Genomic DNA, 14,356 nt, shown 5'->3' with positions numbered 1-14,356 from the left:
TCAGTTGAGAAGCTTTGTTAGTTCCCCCTATTAGTGCGAGGGCTGCGCTCAAAGCCCTTCTAAGGTACAGACCTGATACCTGTTTGCTTTGTCCACTTCCCAGATAGCGTTAAATTAGTTCATACGAAATTAAGGTGAACAGAACCAATGCTTACATAATCTATTAGGCTAATAAGAGCTAACTCTAGAGTCAAGACAACTTGTGTGTTGGCAGAATCATTTTGTATATGCCAAGTGCTTTATGAGCAGAACTACAGAACTGTTCATTTTCGGTGTAGAGAAGTTTGGGTGATCCTTGATGAAGTTTGGGAGACAGCAGCAGCTGAAGGGAAGAAATGGTTGACCAAAGTTTAGGCAAGAAAAAGTGAAGGGAGGCTGGAAGATTTTGGACACACAAAACCATATCATATCCACCATTACAGATGAATGCCTTTAAAGAGGCAGCTTTTATGCTACAGGGGCTCAGAGGGGGGACCGCTTCTGAGAAGGGGAAAAAACCAGCCTTGAGTCTTCAACGTGTTACCACTTCTGGTGCCTTAGAGATGCATCTTTCACTGCTGTACTAATTGCTGAGACTTACTTGGATATATGCTTTGTATTTGAAAATATTATAAAATTTTTGCATTCTTCCTTGCCACACTTTTCTAAAATGCTTATTTTCTTTAATGTAACTGTCAACTGTCACATACTTAGCCCTGTATATTTCTAACCACTTTGGGGAAAAAATGACACTGGTGTGGAGGGAAAGGGGTGAGGAAGAAAAAAAAAAAATCATCTTTTTGTTTGGAGTTATGGCACGCTTGCAATAATGTCTTCCAAATGGTAGAAGATGCTGTTTTGGCACATGTAGTGCTATTATATTTGCTTTTTCTAATTTTTCTAGCTGACTCAAAAGGTATGGTAAAATAAAAAAAAACCCCAACCCAACACATGGGGTATTAAGAGGCTGCAGTAATGATAAATAATAGGCTTAAGCACATAATAAAAAATAGATTTATGGGGTTTTTTGAGTGCTGGAACTGTAGTTTAAGCCCTAACAATCTAAAACTGACTTAGCAAAGTAGGCATAACCTAATTCTTTAAGCAGCTCTGCAGGTTTTTCTGGGCTATGCTACTACTCACTGTGCTTGTTTTAGAAACGGCAGATGAAGAGAATGTAGAATATTGTCCGATCTTTGTGTTTTGATAGTACGTAGGGAACATATTGTCCAGAGAATCTAGGCGAATTCTGCCACAAGCTATAGTGTTAAATGCCTTCTCTCTTCTCTGAACTGTTGAAATACGGTAGTTGAGTATTTCTTGAAATAGAAACATGTACAAACAGGGGACTGATTACTGTGTGGAATTGCACTTGAGGAGCATGGAATCTTACACCATATTCTGGTTTGTGAAATAATTCAGAGACTCCAGTGAGACTTCAAGTTGATGCCTCATGTCCTTTCTGCTTAGGTTTTATGTATCGTCTATTGAAGAAAGGGCTGAGATGCCTGTTTTAAAGAAGGATAAATGCAGAATTCTGCTGCTAGCTTCTGTAATTTAGGTTTATCTTGGTATGTAATTAAACTGATTGATGTAATTGAGCTGTGATTCTATAGCTGAAAACTGGCAACCCACTCATTTAATGATGGTGTTAGACAAGCCAGATTCCTAATAATACAGTAAGAGAAGATTCATTTGTGGGGGACTTAGGTGGTGGGGGTTTTTACATATGCCTTTGTTTTGATAGATGCTCTTTGTAATCCTGTAGGTTCCCTGGTCATTTCATAGCTATTTTTCTCTGTCAACAGAAAATCAATTAAAAATCAAAGAAGAACAAGAGGAGGTGGAGGAGCAGCAGCCTTTAGAATTGGAAAGCCTTCCTGTCCCTGTAGTCAAAGAAGACGAAAATATGCCGAAAGCTGAGAAAGTGGAAGAAAAAGAAATTATAAAATTACCAGTAATAGTAAAATTAGAGAAACCTTCAGAATACAGTGAAGAAAAGCAAACTGTCAAAGAAGAGAGTGACTCCTTTAAAGAGAATGTCAAGCCTGTTAAAGTAGAGGTGAAGGAAAACAAAACAGAACCAAAAGACTTAAAAGAAGTGAAAAGTGCTACAGACAAAATAGCAGTTCATGAGCCGGAGAGATTGGAGTTTTGTGTTAATGTCAAAACTCCCCAAGAAATTGTGGAGAAGTCTGTGGAAGAAAGTGAGAAACTTAAAAATGACCAGCAGGCAAAAATACCGCTTAAAAAGCGAGAGATCAAGCTGACGGATGACTACGACAGCCCAATAAAGGGCCCCCTATGTAAATGTGTTACTCCAACAAAGGATGTCTTGAAGGAAGAAGGGAAACCAGAAGAAGAAGCTTTTAAGAGAGTCCCTACAATTACTGCTTTATGTCCTGATGGGAAAGTGCTAGTAAATGGAGAAGTTAGCTGTGAAAAAATAACCCCAAGTGTCATACAAAATAATAAGTCAGAACACTCTGCTAGTACAAAGGAAGACAGCAGCTCGTTAAAGGAGAAAAATGGAAAAAGTGGGGAAAAGGTATCGGACTCCCTGAATTCTGTTAGTAAAACTATTAAAACGTGCGAGGTTGAGAAAAACACAGTAACTGTGCTGAAAGAGACAGGGGCTGTGGACTCTGAGGTTTCTAATCAGAAAGTGCCTTTAAAGGAGGAATCTAGTCCTGTGGAAAAAGAGCCCCTTGACAGCACAACTCCTGAAACGGTAGTGGAAGAAGAGTCTTCAAACTCTGAAGACTGTGCCAAAACAACTGAAGAGAAACTAGCCACAAAAATCAAAAAGGACAGAATACCGCCACCCAAAGAATGTTTAGAGAAGCTAGAGAAGTCCACAAACGCATCTGCTCCTGCAGAACTGCCCAAGCTTGCACTGGCTGATGAAGAGACTTTGAAAAGTAAAGGTGAGTCTGAGGAGAAACCCGTTTCTCCAAAAGTTTCTGAGATACCCCCTGCAGCTACTTCTATTACTGCAGAGAAACCAGTTTTGGAAAAGGAGGACTCGGATGGTAAAACAGCTCTACTTGAGGAGAGCAAAGCAGAAGAAAAGTCCAGCCCTGAAAAACAAGAGGAAGAGCCAGAAGCTGCCAAGACAGAGCCAGAGAGACTAGATGATGCCCAAGCTTCTAATCTAGAGGACTCCTCAGAGAGTAAAAAGGAATCTCCAGTACCTAAAAGCAAATTTAAATATAAGCTAGTTTCTGAAGAAGAAAGCTGTGCAACAGATAATAAAGAAATAACTTCTGAAAGACAGAAAGAAGGAATTAAATTAACAATCAGGATCTCCAGTCGGAAGAGAAAGGCAGAAACACCACCAGAAGAGGTCAGCATTGGCCGCACGTTAAGGCGATCTCCGAGAATATCCAAGCCTACTCCAAAAGTCGTGGAGACTCGGGATCAGAAACCTGACAAAAAACGACCCGAAGAGGAAGAGGAGAAACCTGCAGCAGCACAAAAACCAGAACGAAAAGAAGATGCAAAAAAACAAGAGAAGGAGCCAAATTCTAAGGTTAACAAGGTAATACAGTTTTATTACCCGGGAATAAGGAATACCCACAGTCTTATCTATAAGGAGAATATACACTTACATAGGAATATTGAGGATTGTGTTCCTTTGGTCAGCTCTTGCAAGAAACTAGCTTTGCAATCCAGTTAGTGGACTCAACCAATTTAAAAACCTCCCCCTAAGAGAGTGCTAATATCTGTTGACTTACCAGTTTATAAAATCTGTTACTTAACCTAAACTAAGTAGACCAAGTCAACCGGAGTGAATTCTTCTAAAAACTGAAACGATCAGACCTGAGTCAGTCTGGCTGAGTGGCTGAATGGAGACTTCTAGCTCCGGTGGATTTACTAGATGGATACTTGGTGTCTGGTTGGTCAGGATGATCGTAAGCCAAAAAGGAACCAACAAATGGTGAAGAATAAAAATGTTATGACTTCTGTTTCTAGGTGAAGCTAAAGTTATTGTTGTGGTGAGTTCATGATATAATTTAGCTTTTCTCATGTGTGGAATATACATTTTACTTTGGGTGGAGGTATCTTTTTCATGATAAACTTTTGCGTATGCAGCATAGATCTTAAAAGTATGTCAGGTATCTATAACACAAAGTTAAACATACATGTGTGCTTCTAAGCGTGTAGTTACAAACACCTTTTATTAATTTATCTTCCATTTTTTCTGGCTATGGAGTACAGGAGAGAAGCAAGGAGTAAAGAGTCTATTTTTAAGTGCGCTCTTTTTATACCAACTTGAAATGCTATACATTTTTCCACTGCAACATGTTTTCTTGCTGGTTTTGTAGTTTTACCAAGCCATTCACTTATTTATTCAATTTCTTTCATATACTGTTACATTGAATAACCTTCATAAAATGAGCAGAGAGTTGATTTTTCAGTGAACGGTAACTTCTATACTAGAAAATTCTGTCATATAGATAAAGAAATGAAAAATTAATTTTCCGTTTTAAAATTTTCATTTAAAGATTTTCTATTAAAAAAGAAAATCAATGAAAGTATTAGTGATGTAAGTCCTACAAGTAGTTTTAATTTTGAAGTACTGTTGCTGTAGGTGTTTCAACTTGATTTCTTTCTTTTTTGAAAGATAGAACTAAAGATGCTTACTTTTCTAGAGAGATTTTAAAATAAATACAGTGGAGGAAGGTGTTTGAAACTTGTAAGCATCTGTCATTTTATCAAGATGAAAAATACCCAAATCTTTAATAGGCTGTTTTATATTTGTTTTCTTTTAAAGAAGGGTCTTTTAAAAATAGCTTTGAAATAATGGTGACATATGATGAAGCCTAAACTTAAACTAATGTTATCATGGATGGAAGTACATTTGTTCCCAAAGTTTAGTGAACAGTAAAATCTGTAAAAAGGTAGAAATTAATGTTAAGAACCTGAAACAAAATTTTACCAATATGACAAACGCTGCTTTGGTATGAGTCTACCCTGCAGGAAAAATAGAGTGTTTTTTACATTTTAGTTTCTTTAGCTCATTCGGGTCAATGAGTAGTTCAGTCAAAATTGAAAAAATGTTTTGAGTCAAAAAAGCTACAAAAGTTGTTTTCCTTTTCCAATGTCTGCGGGGTAGGGGGGCAGTAAGAGTTGTGAGAGAATTGACGTCTGTGAGAAACAAGTCAGTTAATGGGGGGAAAAAAGTTTCTTCTGTTTGGCAGGTTGCTTTAAATATAAAATATCCTAGTCGCAGACAGCAGTTTTAATTAATTCAGAATAATATTTTGAATTGTAATTGAAATCAGTTTTTCATTCAAAATAAAATAGTAAATATGATAAGGAGGGGTAGATGCCCCTTTGATCAGCAAAAAAGAAGCGTCAGCTGAATAATTTTTTACTTAAAGAAAAATAATGGGAACACATAAATGTGAAGACCTAGATACAGGTTATGCACTTAAAAAGTGCAGAGATTTTACTTCAGTGAAGTATGCCCATCCTAGAGGAAAGCACCGGAAAGACTTAATATACTTGTTAGAGTTCAAACGTGTTTCCTAAAGTGAAATAAAAGACATAAACTGTACATGGCAGGAGCAAGGAGATTCTGTTTGCATTGAGGAAAGCCTTCAGAGTTTAGATGCAGAATTTACCGTGTTCACAAGCAAGTTTACCTTGTCAAAAAAGAAAAAAGGAGCTGAATGACAAATCTGTCTACCTACTTTTAAATCTTACTTGAAAATTTCTTTTCTGCAGGTAGATAGGAATTTTTCTGCCTTTATTATCCTGTTGCATTTTAAGGCTCTTTGAAAGACAGTCAATTCATTGAAATGTTCTGTAGTAAATTTACCGCAACTGTTCTGATTGACATTAACCACTTCACTGTAAAGACAAATATTTTTTAAGATCTGGGAAGAAACTCTGTGAGCTTCCTTTGTGTTTTCTCTTTGAAATGGTATGTCTCTTAGAGAAGCAAAGTTCGGTGGACGGGTACACGAACACGTGGCAGGTGGAAATACTCAAGTAATGAAGAAAGTGAGGACTCAGAGAGTGAAAAAAACTCTAATGGTGAGGAGGAAGAGGAAGAAGAAGAGGAAGAAGAAGCTGCACCTGCTGATGACGATGAGCCGTGCAAGAAGTGTGGCCTTCCCAATCACCCTGAGCTGGTAGGCTTCTGGGGAGAGCTTCTCTTGGCTGTTGTGTCAGATTTGGTGGTGTCTGAAGGCACATCATCCTTTGGGGTGGCTGTATGTAGGAGAAGGCTCTGGGGTTTAGGTGGTAAAGTCATGACAATAAGTGAGTTTACCTTTAATAAGGGGAGAAGGAAGTTGTTTCTTCTGTTTACCACCTCTGAAATGTGTTCTTTTATGAGGCTATGACAACTTAGCCCACTGAGGATTAATCTGGGTGAGGCTTTGAGATTGTGCCTGCAATCTCAATGAATACAGAAGATAAAACGTTAAAAAAACCCCAGCAGTGTAATGTATTCTTTCCAGAGCCTTGTGACACGGGCACAGCTACATAATCATCCTCATGGGCCATAGCTGCCCATCACCTGAGGACTGAGTACAGCAAAACCCCGTACAGAAGGAGCACAGTGGGGCTTTTGCTGTTTCTTATGTTTATGGTTCTCGTTCATTGGTGGTAGATTATCATAATGAATTCCTCTGTTCATCTGGGACATCATAATGTGCAGTCCTGCTATGAGTCTACAAAATAAACATACTCTCAGGTGTGTGACAGATAGCTTAGCATGGATGAGACAAAATTTGACCTTTAGGATGTTAGAGATAAATACTCCAGTAGATAATTGCACAGCTTATGCCAGCTTTGTTCCCGAGCTTTAATGGAAAGGGGTATCTCTGGTTTCACCCAGCTAAGTACGAACTCCAGTAGTTGCCTAGTTCTGTATACCCCTGAGAGTCTGCAAGGCTCTGGCTCGGCTGTCTGAGACATAAAATCATCCGGATTGAGGAAACGGTCAGGTTTCTTTCATGTGGACATGAGTGCACAGGGGAAACGGTTCACACCGCATTTTGTCCAGATGGAGTTTTCCACTTTAGTCTGTGATCTGGAAATCATTACCAGATTCCACATTATGGCCACACAGTCTACGTAATCCAGTAGTACTAAGTGCCTGAGAACACATAATAAGAGGAAACCTGGTGTTAAAATGGAAAATTGCGATACATAAACTTCCCCATAAAAACCACCCCTGGTCCCAGAAATGCCTAGCGATAAGTGAGGCAGGGTTTGGGTTTTTTTTTTTTTATTGGCACAGTGAAGTATTTGTAAAGCACTTCTGTGTTGGCTGGGGAAATAGTTCTGGAGCTTGCTACATGTTGTGAATGCCAAGATACCCATGCTTCGCTTTGTTTCCACAGATTTTGTTGTGTGACTCTTGTGACAGTGGGTACCACACAGCCTGCCTTCGCCCTCCGTTGATGATAATCCCGGATGGAGAGTGGTTCTGCCCACCTTGCCAGCATGTATGGTTCCTGTTGGACTTTTCAGCTTTGCTTGCTTTATGGAGATTTGCTGGGAGTTTAAGTAGTTCTTTCTATCATTTTTTCTGTTAAAAAATAGACTGTGATGAATGGTAGGGGTGCTGATCTTCCCCCTTGTCCATTCGTATAAATAGTTTTGTGAGGTGGTTTTCCTTTCCGTTTCTTTGTTGTGCTAGTGATGAATGACTGTATGTGCTGATGTGTCAGTGGGAATCTCCAGCCACGCTGGTCTTCTCTCCTCTTTAGTTAAATTACGTCAAGACTAACATAGTATTAGAAATACAATGCCTTAATTTTTCCCAAAAGAAATATCATGTTATTGTCCTGGAGGGGGAAGCGGTAAGCAGCGAGGGATGGTCAGTGGCCAAAGCAAGCACTGTTTCTGAAGGGCTGTTCCTCCTTCAGAGACGTCTGCTCAGAAGGTAGTTAGAGAAAGCTGCTGTTTCTAATGAGTTTCACAGTGTAGTTTGCTGGAAAGCCAGAGTTGTCCTTGTCAAGTAACAGAGAAATACGAACACTTTTTTGAAGGTTAAAAGCAGCTTCTGCCAAAAAAAAAAAAAAAAAAAAGTACATGTGTCCAGTTTCATTTAATGTACATGTGAAATAGCAAGATTTTGCAGGGATGCTACTTGGGAGGATAAGCTAGAGAGTGTGTGATGCTGTTATTGTTAAATTAATGGGGAACCATTTATGCACATTTTCAGAATAATCTGCCTGATCCCAATCTGCTTCCTTGCTTTTAGAAAAATTTTTTGCCCGTAGGGCTATTGCCCTGCAAAAAGCTGGCCTCACTGGACATGACATGACATGGCTGTATTGGACCTTGATTTTTAATTGTCTTCTGAGGAGCGTTTTGAAGTAGTGATGATCCTGAATATGTAGGAGTGTTTTCTTTTACACAGTTTGGGCTTGCAGCATGTGGTCGGAGCATCTCCTTACTCTTTTGCTATTCAGTAATTTTTAACATGAAAAATGACAAGTTTGTAAAAGCATGAAGATCATCCTTGGAAATGGTACAATGAGGGCATTAACGTGGAATAAGGCACAGTTTGTCCATAAAAAGTCATTTTTACATGTAGCTCCTTGAATATTAAGTGGTGTTTCAAGATACAGAACATTTGGTAAGAAAATGATCCTGCAGTGTATCTCTCCTTTTTACTGCGGTGTCCGCAGACTCACATGTTCTCCAGCGCTTAACATAAGGAACAAAGAGGTATCACGGGGGGCGTACACGCTCAGCGCTCAGCTTTGTGTATGTATATTGTAGATGTCTGTGTAATCTCAGGTTTCCCTGAGGCAAAGCTGTAAATACCAACAAAAATGTGGTACTAATTTAAAAGTATGTTTATTCTCAGCATCTTTACTACTTGCTTCAGGCACATTGTTTCCTACAGTAAATGCCAGTTACAGGGAGGACGCGTCTCTATAGCAGTTCATGGTGAAGCACATGTGTTTTAGGAGGGCAGTCTTTGTTGTAAAGCCTTGTTGTATATAGCAAGGCACTTGCCCTTCTTCCAGACAAATACAGAAACAGCAAATGAAATGTCTGAACATTAGTTCAACATGAAAATGGTTGTGAAAGAAACTAATACTTGTTTCCTTCCCTTAGAAATTACTCTGTGAGAAATTAGAAGAACAGTTACAAGACCTGGATGTTGTCTTAAAAAAGAAGGAGCGCGCAGAACGCAGGTATTATTGTTTGGTTGTGTTCACAGCAAGCTGCTATGCACAGGGGTAGTAGTAACTGAACAAGTGTTGAAGTAACTGAGGAGGGGGAGGAAAGTAGCCACGAGACTGAGTTACTTTAACACAAGTAAGGCCAGTTTTGACTTCCCACTGATTATTGGTGGGGCAGTGCTGGGAGAGCTTGCAAGAAGGGAGAAAAAGTCCAATAATTGGAAAAGAGAGCAAATACATCTAAATTAGACTTTGGTTAAGGTTTCCTGAAGACAAATTTGGCATTCCTATACCAGTAGTTAAATTGTTTTCAGGGCTGGTTCAACTGTGTGTGTTAGTAATACTGTCAGCGTGTGTAGAGTTCCTGCTGCAAGCAAGCTGAAGTCCTGACTTCAGTTACAAAGGGCATCCAGATTAATGTGGCTTTTGAGTCTTGTTGCTTTAGATTCTGTTAAACTTTGCTGATTTACAAGATTACACAGTTGCTGTAGCACAGTGGGTCAGCTAAATTACAACCATCAATGAAAGTTTGTGTCCACTCCTGCCATTACCAAAGGCAAAATGCAGACCAATTTACTGCGTTTATGAATGATGTCCTTAATATTTGGAACATCTTATCTGTGGTTTTCAGGCCTGAAAATGAGGGACGTGTAACACAGTATGTATGATTTGTGCCTTTTAGGAAATATATTGGGAACTTTGCATAATTTAATAACATCTGTATGCATTATTAAACAAAACTTTGCATGAATTTTATCACAGGAGGCAGATTTTGCCAGAAGGCGAGACCCTTTTAAAGAAAGTAATTGAGCAGTCTTGTATTTGTAGGAGGTACTGTAATATCACATGGGATGTAGTGATTCGGTGCTGGGAAGCACGGGGCACAATCCATGTCTGTCGTCAGCTCCCTTCAAACCTCCTTTTACTGCTGTTGCAGCATCAACAGTGACAGTGACAGATCAGGTGCCAGCTGTTCCTAACATCGCTACTTCTGCTCAGAGTGGATCTAGATCACGCTGTGGTAAAATTACCCGTGGCTTGCCAATTCTAGTGAATTTGTAGCATTGGGAACGAAACCATTAGCTATTTTTATGAGTGAGCTCAGCTTACACACAGCTTCCATCAGTGCGGGAGTATGGGACACAGAGGAGCTGAGTCTGCTGCTTGGCTTTGTAGTGGGAAGACTCATTGCTAGTGAATAACATTTTTGGACCTACTTTGCTAAATATTCTGCTGGCAGTCGTCATGTGGAATGCAAGCTTTTTCCAGTCTGTCTTGCTTTCTTGAAATCACTGGTGTTGCATAAAAATATGATTTTTTAACAGTTGCAGGAGAGCATACCATTGGTATCATAGCAGTTTTCAGTGTCTGAAACAGATGCTTAACAACTGGTTTGCAATCTGATCCTCATACCAAATGAACCTAATGTTTTATATCATCTGTCGTAAGGTTGATTATTTTTTTTTTACTGGTTTTTTAAAAGTCTTAAAGAGAAATGAGCTTGGGTTTGTAAAAGATTTCACAATACAGTAGTTGAAGTCTTTCAACTTAATGGTGGTATGTTTTAGCAAATTGTAAGTTAAAAAGGCTGAAGAATTACAATGCTAGAAGAAATGATAGTCCTTATTACAGCTTGGTGTGTGAGTTAAAGCAAGTTGGTTGTTCAGGGCATAGAAATATTTTAAAGCAATATTTCCGTAAACTCGCGTTACATGTTGCCTTTTTGGCAAAGAGAAAAAATCCAACTGTCTTATCATGGGCACACACACTTTATAGATTCTTTGAACCAGTGTTACTCTCATTCTTTTTGAACTAGTGATACTGTCGTTCTCTGAATTATTCTCTAGCTCTCAGGAATCTGACTGAAATTGATTCAGCTGCTCAGCTATATTCTTAGCACATCCCTAAAGCGTAGTATTACAGATATTTTTTTAATGAAAACTTTAGGTCTGACATTGACTTATGAATCCATAGATCAAAGGATCAAAGTCATACCTTTGTAATTTCTGTCTCCATTCATCAATTCAAGGTGCTACTGCAACACCTTGGTATTTCTTACGTACACAGTAACTTCTATAATCATGTCCTACCATCAGCTAGAGGGAGTGGACATTAAAGCTTTTATGAATGACCATTGTAGTTCAAGGTAGAGACTTTCAGACTTCTTATAGAAAATCCCTCTAGGGACTACCTCTCAGTTTCTCCCAGGCCAAATCAGGTGGAGTGCTTCATTTCATGCTTCCTTTCATGCACACTTTCACGATTTACCTGTAGCAACTTTTGCAGCTGCTTACAGGAGAGAATACTTTGTGGCTTTGTGTAGGAAGGGTTTATAACCAGTCAGTGCTTATCTGCATCTGCTGTTCGAGACCTCTTGGTTCACGTGTTTAAAGTGTAGGTTAAAGTGTTGGTCGTCTGTGTGCTACGTACTAATCAGGAATGTGTTTGATACTTCGTGTTGCATTTCAAGACCTTTACCTCAGCAGGACTAGCTTGTTTCATTTGCTCCTTTCTTAAGCAGTGTGTACTCAAGCCAGGGAGAAGAAAAGCAGATCTTGAAAGCCTCACTGATCATGTTTAAAAACAGCTGATTTTTTTCTTCTCTCTTGATGTTTTGCATTACAAGAAATGAGAAGTGAAGGAAACTATTGGAGACACTTGCTGAATACTGAAGTGCTCACATTTCTGGTTTCTGTCTCGTTTTAGCAGTTGTATTCCATGCTATTTTAATTCATTTTCAAGAGCACAGTGATTTTTGCACGGTGTATGACAAAATTCTTCCTCATTCAGCCAGTCTCATAGTGCTCAGATGAGTGAATATTTCTTTTAATTTATCATCTTGGAGAACTGACATTAGGAGACAAAACCAATTACTTTTATGCACAGCCAGAAATTTCAATTTAGATATTACAATACTGAGTTTTCAAAGTTCATGGTCTTTTGGGCTGTAAACCAACATAAAATCCAATTTTACTCTTTGTCAGTATTACTTTAGGAACTGGGATCCTTCATGTTATTTATGAAAAGAGTATTATGCTAGATTTTTCCAGTAAAGAGTTCTCCAGGAGGGTTATTTGGATAAAAGTGTATAGTGCAGGAGGCTAGTCAGAAGACTTTTAAAATTTACTTAGATTCTTTAGAAATTAATGAAAGTATTGGGAAGCAGATTTTTACACATAATGCCTCTATTTGCAAAAAATGATGCATATATGAAGTGCACGTATGTAAAATTAATGTGCACCTCAGGCATTTTTTTTACAGGTCTAGATGACTTGTGTACGTGACGCATCCTGTTGAGACCCAAGTGTAATGTGATATGTGCTCGTACAGCCACTCACGGTGACTTCACAAGTCTGATTCTGGTTGACTGAGACTCTTTAGCTCAGAAACTCAGAAAAGGTTAGCATTGATTCTCACACGATTTCATTTCAGCTGCAGTGATGTTTCACAGGGTCCTGATAGCTGGAGGTCTGCTGGCAAATGTCTAGTTCATACCCTGCCCCCCACCCCACAGGCTTGTTTTTCAGCGTGTATGGTCTAAAATACTGTTATTCAAAATAATTTTTAAATCTGTAGAGAAGTGGCTTGCTTTTCAAAGTCCTTGCAGAGCACAATAAATGCCACCAACTTTCTTTGCTATCTTCAGCTGTTTAAATTATCCCTTGTTTTCCTAGAAAAAGGCTAGTAGGGACCTATGGTGATGGCAGTTTGGTTACCCACCACAGTCTGTTTTAGTACCTGGCTATCCTTCCTGACAGATGGCTTTTTTGAAAGCTCAGCTCAATACCCTGAAGATCAGGACCCAGTGCTGTCTGCGAGGTGTGAGGATATCCAGGACGCCTCTAGCTGGGACTGAGGGGCATGAGACCTGTGGGAGATTCGTGTCCTTCAGGAGACACGAGGAGAGGCCAGGAGCCAGAGCTGTGCCCAGGGCAATTCAGATGATACAAGATGCTAGTGTCGAGGGAAGCTAAGTCTAAACTGAATTTTACTTACTTTGGTTGAATCCTGTAGTGTAATGTTGACAAGGACAGCCTACTTCTCCTTAAAAGAGTCCTTCGTATATTTGAGTACTGTTCTCTCTCCCATCTTCAGTCTGGTGTTCTCTAGACCAATCTATCCTATTTTTGCAACGTTCCTCAACAGGGCATACCTGCTGCCCTCGGATAACTCTTACTGACTAGCTCTGAACCCTTCAGCTGGATCACATCTTTCTGGAAGTGTGTGCGGTGCCCAGGTGGCACCAGGTACTGCAGCGAGGTGTGAACAGGCAGACTGCTGCGGCAGGCTTCCTTCGGCTGTCCTGCAGGCTGTTCACACATCCAGCTGTTGTTACAGGTGTTTCCGCAGCAGCTGACTGTGATCTTTGTTCAGGCTGTTCTCTGGCAAGGAATTGCCACATAGGAAGTTACTTGTTCCCTGGTGTTTCTAAAGTTGATCCTGCCCCGGTCTAAAGCCTCTCACTTGTCAGTTTTGGATCGCATCCTGTCTTTACATAATTTTTCCAGTGTGAGTTTGAATTGCCACTTCATCTTTTCAGTTCCTCCGAGGTTGGTGGTAGCCATAGATCTGACAAAATCATCTTGATCACAACATTATTATTTTTTAGTGTGTTTTTAATTGCTTTTTACATCCCAATTCAATCATTTCCGTGGTGCCTGCAATTTTCAAGTACTGTTGTTTGTCAGAACTGTTTGGAAATCTCTTATATTATGCATGCAGGAAAATGTAATCATAGGAGATTTAGCACATAATTCCAACTAAAATAACTTTTCAGTTGGAGCATCCTCTTGGGATGCTTCTGCCTAGCGATAGTGAGAGCTTCAAACGATACTAATTACAGCATTATTTTAGAGATGTGCGGCTTTTCTGTAAGCTTATTTTCATTTTTTCTCTCCTAAAGAAAAGAGCGGTTGGTGTATGTGGGTATCAGTATTGAGAACATCATTCCACCTCAGGTAAGTTACTGTGGCTGCATTGTATTATTGTTTTATTTTCCAAACTTCTCAGGGAAGAAGTTTCTCAGTGTCATGTTAGAACTGCTAGTAGCACCTTGGAAAGAAAAAGCAGTCTATAGGCAGGCCAGAAATATTTCTAGGCGCTTCATTTTAGACGGAATTTAGCAAAGAAACCAAGGGAGCTTTAGCGTGTTTATTAGAGTCCCCTGTCTGTGAGGGATCACGGAATCACCTCCCTACCCGTTACAGTTGGGGTTT

At 39.5% G+C, this 14,356-nt stretch overlaps 1 protein-coding gene across 2 annotated transcripts in view; it reads left to right on the top strand.

Annotated features, from left to right (window-relative positions):
- Positions 1-14,356, top strand: part of RSF1 (remodeling and spacing factor 1) — a 61,080-nt gene that overhangs the window by 33,116 nt on the left and 13,608 nt on the right. For both annotated transcript variants that reach the window (XM_056326999.1, XM_056326998.1), the window contains 5 exons: positions 1,788-3,520; positions 5,925-6,122; positions 7,341-7,445; positions 9,073-9,152; positions 14,044-14,098. In XM_056326999.1, the coding sequence (XP_056182974.1) occupies positions 1,788-3,520; positions 5,925-6,122; positions 7,341-7,445; positions 9,073-9,152; positions 14,044-14,098 (2,171 nt within the window). The remainder of the gene's footprint in view (positions 1-1,787; positions 3,521-5,924; positions 6,123-7,340; positions 7,446-9,072; positions 9,153-14,043; positions 14,099-14,356) is intronic.

Source organism: Falco biarmicus, chromosome 2, assembly GCF_023638135.1.
Source record: "Falco biarmicus isolate bFalBia1 chromosome 2, bFalBia1.pri, whole genome shotgun sequence".
NCBI lineage: Eukaryota > Metazoa > Chordata > Aves > Falconiformes > Falconidae > Falco > Falco biarmicus.
The sequence above is the reverse complement of the archived record's forward strand: the minus strand, read 5'-3'. Positions and strand labels throughout refer to the sequence as shown.